General features: G+C 36.8%; 2 protein-coding genes across 2 annotated transcripts; one reads left to right on the top strand and one right to left on the bottom strand.

Moving 5' to 3' along the window:
- The first annotated feature begins 515 nt into the window (after window positions 1-515).
- Window positions 516-2,203, top strand: LOC129754466 (uncharacterized). The gene is made up of 4 exons (XM_055750562.1): window positions 516-675; window positions 986-1,185; window positions 1,394-1,628; window positions 1,690-2,203. The coding sequence occupies exons 1-4, from the start codon at window positions 666-668 to the stop codon at window positions 2,115-2,117; spliced, it is 873 nt and encodes a 290-aa protein (XP_055606537.1). The 5' UTR covers window positions 516-665; the 3' UTR covers window positions 2,118-2,203.
- LOC129752619 (gustatory receptor for sugar taste 64a-like) lies at window positions 2,166-10,805 on the bottom strand. The gene is made up of 4 exons (XM_055748393.1): window positions 10,490-10,805; window positions 9,784-10,420; window positions 9,474-9,726; window positions 2,166-2,277 (listed from the first exon to the last, which is right to left on the bottom strand). The coding sequence occupies exons 1-4, from the start codon at window positions 10,803-10,805 to the stop codon at window positions 2,191-2,193; spliced, it is 1,293 nt and encodes a 430-aa protein (XP_055604368.1). The 3' UTR covers window positions 2,166-2,190.
- Window positions 10,806-11,007: the final 202 nt, after the last annotated feature.

Below are 11,007 nucleotides of genomic sequence, written 5' to 3'. Positions count from 1 at the left end.
CCTTGAACAGAACATAATAAATGCTTGAAATGCTAGAAAAAAGGTTAACAATCTGAATGATTGTTGGGAAAATGCAGATAAGTGCATATTTGATTTAAATCATGTAAATTTTCCCAACAATCCATTGTAGGAAAATGTTAAGGCATGAGAATTTGAAAAAAGCTTCGCGGGCCGCACAAAAGGGTCTCGCGGGCCACATGCGGCCCGCGGGCCGCGTTTTGCTCATCCCTGATCTAGATTTTGTGGATAAGTTGTCGTATGCATGTTTTACTATAAATATTTATATATAAAACGACGATACCTAGTTGTTTGGACTGTTTTAACTGGTATCTTGTCAGCGTCTTCAAAGTGTGAAGTGGAATGATGAAGTTTCAGAAATCGCCAGAAAAGTTGTTTCTTTCGGAACAGTTTTTTTTTAATTTATTCCGACCAGTGTGGCGTTATCAAAGTCCTGAATGTGTGTGGTGTGCTAATAGTAGAATCAAAATGTGCGCGCTTGCCCCGGGTTGCGTCCAGTCATTCCCGGTCCAGTATAAAGTGAACATCGGTCGCCTGTCACTGCTTATCTATCTAGTCAAATATTTGTGATTACATTAAGTGAGTTGTTAGAAAGTGTTTTTATTGTTTTCGGTGTTTCACTAGACGACTATTAGTCACAAGTTACGATGAACGCTGGTAAGGACTTGTAGGTTTTGGAATTCCTTTGCTTGATTCATCCAAATGCTAGTTTAGTGTTGAGTAATTTACTGTTCAGTTTGCTTACATGGCAAACATTACGCCCACTTTAACCATTCATGATATGAAAACTGTGACATAAATAATTGGTTATTACCTCGATTACCAAAATCATATTACTTTAAAACCTAGGGATTTATATCCTCGATAGAAATGTTTTAAATTCAAATTCTAAACTAACGTTTACGCGTCAAACATGAGTCACTGAGGAAAGACTGATACATCTTTTCTGCTTATCGCAACGCTTCAGGGTACAACTGGATGCCATGGTCCTCCCATCAGGGAATTCCTCCAGCGGCGGTCTATGCCGGAAATGACCAGGATGGATCCCCGATCTACATCGGACGCGCCTTCCACGATGGAGATCAACTGCCGGCCAAAGTCATTCCCAGCAAACAGGCGGCTTACGTGTCCCACAACGGCATGGAGATCTTCAAATCGCACTTCGAGGTATGTGCAGCTACTTAGCTACGATAAATCGCAATGAGCCGGCACTGCTCCCTCATCAAGTGGTGAGGTGATAAGGGCCAAAAGTCCCCGACCGTTATCGTTATCGAACTTATTGATACCGAGAAATTGTTTGTTTTGCGATGACAGTTTTGATATAAAAATATGAATGTGCAGAAACTTATGAAAGCGATTTCGTTATCAACTGCAGGTACTAAGCGGGACCGGATTCACCTGGATTCATAGCAGCAATGGTCATGTGCCAAGTGGCGCCGTGTTGTGCGGAAATACGGTAACTGGGGAGCCTCTGTACATTGGCCGGACTCATCACGAAGGCAGTTTGACGCCGGGAAAGATCCATCGAAGCCATGGATGCCTTTACATTCCCTTCGGAGGAGCTGAGCAAAGTTTCCTCCAATACGAAGTCCTCGTTGGACAGCAGAGATGTAAGTTTAAACCCTAGTTAACCCATAAGACAATTCTATTAACAAAATATTCTCCTTCTAGCAACTTGGTCCCACTGCTCGGCTGGAGCCCCACTTCCTCCGGGTGCCATTCTGGCCGGAAACGACAGTGACCATTCACCGATCTACGTAGGTCGGGCCTATCACGAGGGCGATCAACTGCCGGCCAAGGTAATTCCGAGCAAGCAGATCGCTTACGTCTCCTTCAATGGGCAGGAAATTCCCAAACATTCTTTCGAGGTACTTTGCAACGGAAACGTAACCTGGGTTCCGTCCGGTTTCGGTACCGTTCCGCCGAATGCCGTCTTCGGTGGCCGAACTTCCAGTGGCGAGACCCTCTACATCGGTCGTACCCATTACATGGGAAGCTTAACTCCCGGAAAAGTCCATCCCAGCCACCAGACTTTGTACATTCCGTATGGAGGTAGTGAGGTTTCAGTCAAAAACTACGAAGTATTAATCGAAAACTAACATGTATTCACACATCAAAGACAGAGTTATTTAAAACACAATTTTCCTTTTTCAAATTCAATAAACCAGACCATTAGAAGTTACAATCCAGCGTTGTGTCTTGATCCTTTTCGACTTGATCCAGAAGCACCAGCTCATAGGTGACGATTGTACCGGCCATCTGGAAATAGGAAAGAAATTGTTGAGGACCAAGTCATCCGCCTTAACGAAACGAAGATTAAAAAGTTTTATAAACATGTGGAAACTAAACAAAGTAGGTACCGTCAACTGGGGCAACATGCAACATTTTTCAACTTCAATGGCTTCTAAAATCTTTATGCCGACAGATAATCATTCCTCTTGTACATCAAAAGTTTTAATGTTGATGGGACATCAAATTGCGGTAGTCAGAAAAATTATTGGTTTTACCAGTTATTTTAAAATTTTATAAAACATGCTATTTTCACCCTACTAAGAAAAAGGGGTAAGTTTCAACAAACTCTGTTATTGATGAAAAATCAATTGAAAACGTTTGAAAATTTATAGGTTTTGATACATTTGTGATGTCATAACGCATAAAGCACCAACTGCAGTATTTTTTTTTGTTTTGTTCGAATTATATTTTACATTTTTCTATCAAAAATGTTTTTAAGAAAAAGTGTAAATTTGCTGCATACATTTGGGGGTAAAAAATACTACAAATATTCTATTAGCCTAAATCATGAAAATAAATCTTAGGATGGATGAAATTTGAATGTAAGCAAACACATAATGCAAAATAATCATATCCCAGCATATAGAAACGAGAATTATGAGGTTGATTTCTTATTTTCATTTTGTTGCCTTTTGCCCCAGACTGGAAAGTGAATTATAAAAATATTTATTTAAAAAAAAATGGACGATTGTCCGAAACATATTTTTATTCCAACAGTGTTGGTACTGGATGATGAAAGCAATATGAAGTTTGTAGGTGATATCATTAAGCCAATCCGCCATTCCTACTGGGTAAAGTTTTTTACGGCATTGAAAAATGCCAAAATTTGTACATTTGTTGCTCGATTTTTTAAATTTTTTATGAAAATCAGAAACATATAAAAACTCTTTCAAAATGTTAAAAACTATGTCATCATCAATTTGTTATCATTCAATGATAACTTTATTACAGTATATTGAAATAAAAATTGAATGAGTGTTGAGGTATACAAATGTTGCATCTAACCCTGCTTTTGCATGTTGCCCCGTTAGACGGTAGTTGGTGACTAGAGTTGAAGTCTTATCATTATCAAATCAACCTCTCGCTTGTGAGCTTGTATACTTATGACAAATTGTATTGAATTCACTAGAACCGATTGCACTAACTATAATGCTGTGAATCATATTTTTTGCTTAGAAACATCAACTCGTAGGATAATCTATTTGTCTTCATAACAAGTCTTAATGATCGGTTTATATCAACTTCTTTTGATTATTTACTATGTTCAGTACATGGTGCCGCCATGATGCCACGCTCCGGATTCCAAACTCAAAAAATTGCTCAATTGCTTTTTTTTACATATATCGCTTCAGATTGGTCACTCAAGTACCAAATTACTTATAAAGAAAAAAACTTGCCCGGCTTGGGGATCAAACACCGACCTGCGTGGTGAGAATCGAACTCGCTACCACGAGATGTTGTTCTAGCTGAAAGTAAAACTCGTAGTGAAGATGTGATTTTGAAAGCACCTCAATGCATTGTTTGTGACTTAGTAAATCCCGGTTTGAGCACTTTTGTGCCTTTTATGTTACTTGTGTCCCTGACAAGTTGTTGTAAGTTACAAGTTGTTGTAAGTTACAAGTCCCTTGTAAGTTACAACGCACTGTGGTCCAAAAGGGCTAAAAGTGGACTTTTTTCGTAGCGCCTCTGTCTTTTAAGTGTCTTTTTGCTTCTTCAAACATGTTTCATAGCTTGATAGCATAAAAAGTTAGTCAAAGTCCACTATAAAAAATTGAAAATTCTAACTTTTCTATTTCAATAGATAGAGCTTTACTTTATGCTACAAAGTTGAAGAATACGTAAAAATATGAAACCTTGTTGAATACATCAAAACTCTAACTCTTTTCAGAGCAGAGTTATAAAGGTTTTATTTTGAATGCTATTTAAAAGTTAGTTTTTTAAACTTAACTACAGTAAGATGAGAATTTACATAAATAAAATGTTCTAAACATTTGTTGGAGCATTCAAATCACACGTTTTTCTGTAGATTTAAACATTCTACGACGTTTCCTAGCCAACTCATTGCAATTTTAAGTTTTATTTTTACACAACTTCATGAGTGTTTATTGCAAAAACGTTTAAAACTAATGAACCACATTGAAGCTTGAACGTTTTTCGTGTTTCCATACAAAAATTATTTTCAACTGCCTTCTGCCTTCCAACGTGTGCAACGTCCTCTCTTTTGCAACATTCAAGTTTATTAATGAGTAGATATAGATCACTTATGGGAATTGGGGAAAATAAGTCACATACAACGTACATATTAAACACTTTCGCTACTCTCAAGCTCATTTATGGGTACATAAAGTTCACTCATGGGAATTGGGCAGTTGATTCTCTTTGTCAGCCAATTTGTTACTTTTAAAGCCTTCATTCAAGTAAATTTGTGAATTTTGGTTGATTGGGCAGTCCTTCTATTGCTGTGCATTTTTTATAGATTGTTTTTCTTCAGCACCGAATTACGAAAAACTAAGTAATGTTGGTTGTTGTAGAGAATATAGATAATAAAATAGTTGAAATAATAATATTAATCGTAATACCTATGAAAAAGAACAGTAATGAGAAAAAAAATTAAATTATGGCATATTGATTTTATACTGTCATTTTGAACCTACCTGATAATTCGGTTCTAATCCAAAATGTAACTGGCAATTATTACGTATAAAAAGGAAATGAGTGTCAATAGAAAAATGAGAACCTTAGTAAAAAGAACGCTACAGTTGAGTTGAGTGTGTGTGTGATAGGGAATTCTCGGAGAGTAAATGCTTCGGGATCGATTGAGGACGACCGAAGAAGTCAAAGTCAGTTAGTTAAGAATTGATGAGAAGTGCGGATCATTTTTATTAGAGAAGAAAAGAAAAGTCGATATGGTAGGTTTGAAAAGTGCGGTCTTGATACAAAATATGCATCAGTCACGATAGTAGCATGTTCAACAATTACCAAGTTACAAACATCATTAGTAGTTTCTGTAGATCTCTAGAGAGATCACCACTATATAAATTTTGTCCAGATGCGTTGCGAGAATCACAGTCTTTGCAAGTTTTAAAGTGTTTCTCTAGAATTTCAAAACCAAGTTTTCTTTACCTCTTTAAGGGTGTCTCCATAAAACAGTTCATGAATTTATAATATTTTTTAAAATTCAATTTTTAGGTTTCTTAAAACTATCAAACCATCGACAAACTAATTTTTGAATTTAATGAGCTCTCTTTGAAAAGTCCGAAACTTTTTTAAAGGATTTTTTTTATTTTACAACCTGCAAATAATTGGAACAAGTTATTTCTACTTAATTAACATGACTTATGGCGTAATGTAAATTCCCGGAAAGAAAAATAAAATGCGATTGGGAATTTACATGACCATAACAATGAAACCGTGCCGGCCGTTTATTTTTCCTTTTCAGTTTTTGAAGCATTATTTTATCAACTTCTAGCCCTTAGCCTCATAACAAAGCATGAAAATGATTAAAAAGATATTCATAATGTTTATGTCTACTCGAAATTCACGAGCTCCAGATTTGAAACAGCATTTTCTTGGTGCATGGTGCCGTTCGGTATTTGTATGTGAAACGATTCTGCTACAGGGTGTATCCGAATTTTCTGTTTAGTTTTGTTAATACTTTTTGGATACATAATTTTGAAATAAAATACATTTCATTTCAAAGAAGAGATTTTGTTTCATAAGATCAATAAATAAATTTTAGAACACGACTTGAATTTAAGGCGTATAGAAACTTTTTCCTTTTGTTAGTGCAATTTGGTTTTAACGATGTTTTGCGCAGCACTGGATTGCCGTGATGCAAAATGACGCGAAAAAAACAGTTCGTCGGGTTGGTTTTTGCGCGTTTTGCATTTTGAAAGGAAATTCATTGCCAGGTGCTGAAATGTTTATTAATATCAGTGTTCGGCACAAAACCGCTAATCCGCTATTCGCTAGTTAGTCCGCTAACTTTTTGTTAGCGGTTTAATTTTGCCGCTAAGTTTGAATTGATTTAGCGAATTGAAAAGTTCCGCTATTTTTTGGTTCCGCTAATTGAAGATCGCTAACTACCATGTATTTGTATCAATCTCTCGAATTCTTAGTGATAGAATAACCTTTTTTTTCATTAACCAAGTCAAAGTGACATTGTGCAACATTCTGATTGCTTAATTGGATTCATTGGAGGAATGCCTACTAGAGCTAGAGAAAAGATGTATCTAGTGTCATTTTTCTCTCTTTAAGCATTTTTTTAGCAACTTTTACAGAAGAAGATAACAATAAAAGGTGTTAAACAATATAAAACTATTTTCAACAACTCCTCATCAGCATTTGTTTTCAAGTGGTTGAGCTATTTAGTTTTCACAATACAGCTTTTTAGAGATTTTACAGATCAGTTCATACAAAAATAAGACGAAAACACTATTGTAGCCTTCGTTTTAAGCTCAAATAGAAATTGTATGTATGTTTACGTTTGATAATGCTCCTGCAAATTTGAAAAAGTGGAAAACATGTTAAAGATTTTAAATGAGGATTATGTAAAATAATGCCAAAACAAAAAAAAAATAATTGCACAGAAGAATATTTGCAACAAAATTGCTTACTATCTACTTTGCACAAATTCGATAAATCGAGTTAATTTTTAACCAAAATTTAAATAAAAAAAAAAGAGAAATATAGCTCCAATTTTCCACATTCTGTTTATTTGCTCTTTCTTTAATTGTTCGAAAATCGTTTGTTTTAATTTATTAAACACAGAGACTCGTTAAAACTCCTATCTTTGACAGTTTTGATTTTGCTTATATAATTTTATGAAAATACGATCAATTTATCTAATTTAATTAAATACTTAAAACTTCATTAATTCCCCTATGGGGAATAAGAAAAATTTAAAGGGGGGAGTTCGTGACTCAATGTTGGTAAACAGATAGCGATTAGCGCTTTAAGCTTAGAGCAATAACTTTTTTGGCACATTTAGCGTATTTAGTTAGCGATCGCTAACTTTGTATGAGTTAGCGATTAAATTAGCGGCGCTAATTTTTCAGTTAGGGATGCCGAACACTGATTAATATAAACGGGAATCGTTTGTAAGAGTGGTTCTGATTATCGCAGCGAAATAAATTTCTTCATCTTGTTACTGGGTAAGTGCAATAATCGTTAGTTTTATATCCAAACATTTTTTCAGTCTAATAATTTTTCTCCGAACAGTGGCAGCCAACATAAAAGCTTCGGATGAGCTAGTTCTGCGGTTTCTGCACTCTTTGAAAGGTTATCGGAGTCACATGTATAGTAATCAAAAATTTCCAGTTGAATAGGAACCTGATTTAAAGTCCCTCGCAGCACAGATTCCAAACTTCAGCACAGATGTGATTAGGAGATTGCTAAACTCCAATAAGAAACTTGGACGAGGCCCTCTCATCAATTCTGTAGAGCGCATATCACCCGCAGACAAGGCTTCAGGATTTCAAACGTAAGTTTAATTTCCTTTATCCTCTTTTTTAAGATTCTTGAGAAATTACCGCTGGAAGAATTTCCTTAAATAACCTACCAATAATTGAGTCATGCACCATAGAGGAATCATAATATGTTAGAAATTATCAGAAATAAGCGAAGGTTAGTGCAAAATAAGTCATGTTATCAATTTGCGAAACGACGATTGCGCCAAAAACGTAATGCAAAAGTTCGTAAGTACTTGTTTACCCGAACATCTAAACTTCTGCCTGTATCTCTAACACTGGTATATTTCTCATCTATTATGGTATAGCATACCAATATTTCAGACAATTCTGAGTCACATTTGAAGTACAAGATTTGAAAATGTGTTTCTAAACTTCAGCAACTTTGTCGCTTATCAATGCGAAAAGACATACCTCTGTTAAACAGCTAATAACTTTTTAGCCTTAAAAGATATGAAGATACGATCTTCGACAAAGTTGTTCAGCGAAAAATTTCCATTAGGAATTTTATAAATTGGCACAAAAACTGTCAGCTGGCTCGGTTCTACAGAAGAAACAAAAACGATGTTCATATTTCAGTACAAAATATTCAATTTTCCCATACAAACCTAAAAGTTCAAATTTACTCATGTAAACGTTACTTAAAAATTCTACTAAAAATCATGGATGAGTTTTGGACCAAGACGAAACTTTTTAGACCCCAGGGTTTGAGAAATTCAAAAATGACCCCAAATCTACTCAGTCTACTATGACAATAAACTTTTGTTCGCTAACCGACTCATTTGGTTCCTTAGGAAGATATCGGACTGGCAAGCCGAGATGTGATGTTGTAGCGAGTTCGATTCTCACTAATTTTTTTTGGGATGAATTATCCAATAATCCTCCTCCTAAAATTCCCTAAAATGTTTTCTGGTAGTGCTTTTCCAATCATATCATCTTTGGTACAGTACACTTTTCAGCGTATTTTCGGCACAGAGATATGCTAAATAGGCATTGGATTTTTGCTACCTCTTCTATGCACGCAAAATAATTTGAAAACAATTTTACGGTATTTTTCACGTAAACTAAGATTTTAATGCATCACATCGATTCTACGTGTGTCGTTAAGTGACTTTTTAACTTCTACGTAACAAGCGCATGAAATTCACGTAAAGTTTGAGTGAATTATTTTTTTTGAATTTTTCTTGTGTGTGGGGTTTTAAATTTTTGTTAGAAAAATGACTTTTTTTGTTTTGTTTCGATTATAGTCGTTTTACCATCTTTGTGGCATTCGCGACTTTATCAACGTTGCAGTTGGCGGATAGTTATTGAAAACTACCCGGTACAACTGTGTTCGATGTTTACTCTTGGGCTCGAACTCGCGGACATCGGCTCAGGAAACAACAGACTTGCCAACTGAGCTATATCACAAGCCCAGAAAAATGACTGACTTTTTTCATTTATGTGAAAATTGGCGCTGCTCTTTTATAACTTTTTATTTCGCTCGGGTGTTTATGCTGTGTTTTGCGCACCAATTTGTATTTGCGCTTAATGAGTAATGGTGTACCAACACACAATCAATCTGAAATGATCTTTAGAATAGATGTTCGTTAAAAAAACTATTATCGTGACGCTAGATCTGTTGGCGGATTTCAATCTGCACACCCTCGGATAAGAAAGCAAAAAATAGGTGATTCAAATATTTTTCACACTTACAGCCAAAATCAGCGGACGTGTGACGAAGAAAAACCTTTTTCCGGAGAAGGCAATACTTTTCAGCGCAACATGATCGATCAGCCGCTGCAGGTCCAAATTCCAACCGGCAGTAGGAAAATCACGCAACAGTATCAACGGTTTAAGCGACGCCTCGTAGATGGCCGAAGTGATGTACAGGGCACAGAAGCAGCGACAGATCAGGAACATCAACGAATACCAGAAGTAGATGGTGGTAAACGCCGTCGGTTTGACGCTGAAATAATGGAAACATTATTACAGTACTTTAACGGATTTTAGAAGGTAAACCTACTCAAAAATATTGTAAAGCTGCATCGAGATGAAAAACATATTGTTGGCACAGGCCATCAATATCAGCCGTGAGAACTTCCCGTCCAAAAACGCTATCAATTCGCTCAGCCTGAGAAAATCATACCGTAGCTCCTTCCAGGTGGACTGTGGCAGTTCCTTGCCATTCATGTTTTCGATGCGGTTGTTGTACTGCTGAAAGCGCCGCTGTAGCGTCAAACACACGCAAATGATAAACACATCAATGAAGTGCCACGTGAATTTGGCCACCCGCATCATCAGCTCGATGGCAATCCCCAGGACCTTGTGATACGGAATTACTCGCACGATATATCGATGCTCGCGGCGAAAAAAATTGCGCCAAAAATCGCTCGCGTGCGGACACGATTTCATGTGAGTCTCGTTGAGTTTGAAGGCCGAGATAAAGTTCATGACGTCCTCGATGAAGGCGAAAACGATGACTACGGCCGCCACCCGGCGTACCAATGATTCCAACGGTAATCCGCGACCCGTTTCGTACGGATAGTATAGAAACGGGCGCTCTTCTCGGGTCCAGTGAGTCATAATCGAGCGCCAGTTGTAGGCCAGGACGAAAAACTCCAGCATGGCCAGCAAAATTACAGTGTAGTAAATGATGGTAGCTGGAAGTTGTAAACAATAATCAAACCACCAACTGAATCAAATCACCATAATCGAAAATGTACACTAACCGACATCGCTCAGACTGAGAGATCCGCGATCCGCCAGGTTCAATAAACACAGAACTATAATCGACACAAATATAAACAGCGTCATGCAGCTGTACAAAAATCTCGGGCTTATGAACCGAAACTTTATTTCCTCAGGATTTTCCTCAAAGTATCCACCCACAGGCATAAGCGAGAAAATCTGCCCGAACAAAATTATTGGCGCCAATGCCTTATGGCTGGTACATCCGTTTGGAACATCACTGGGAAATCCCTCCGATTCTTGGACCAGGATTTCCTTGGTTTTTTTCAGCGGCAGAAAACTACTGTCGACAGTCATTTCGGAAAAAAATGCAACCTTCTCGTGTCACGTTTACGGGTCAAATGATGCTTGACACGAATCGGGCTAGGTGTTGAAGTGCTTATAATGGAATAATTTATGAGGGAAATGTAAACTAATTATAATGTAGCGAATCTCATGCAAGAAAAAAGATTGAAACTTGCACTTTGAATTTTTTTTATTCGATTTTATATGTTAGTTT

The sequence above is a fragment of the Uranotaenia lowii genome, chromosome 3 (assembly GCF_029784155.1).
Source record: "Uranotaenia lowii strain MFRU-FL chromosome 3, ASM2978415v1, whole genome shotgun sequence".
Classification (NCBI taxonomy): domain Eukaryota; kingdom Metazoa; phylum Arthropoda; class Insecta; order Diptera; family Culicidae; genus Uranotaenia; species Uranotaenia lowii.
This window is presented reverse-complemented; position numbering and strand designations above follow the sequence as displayed.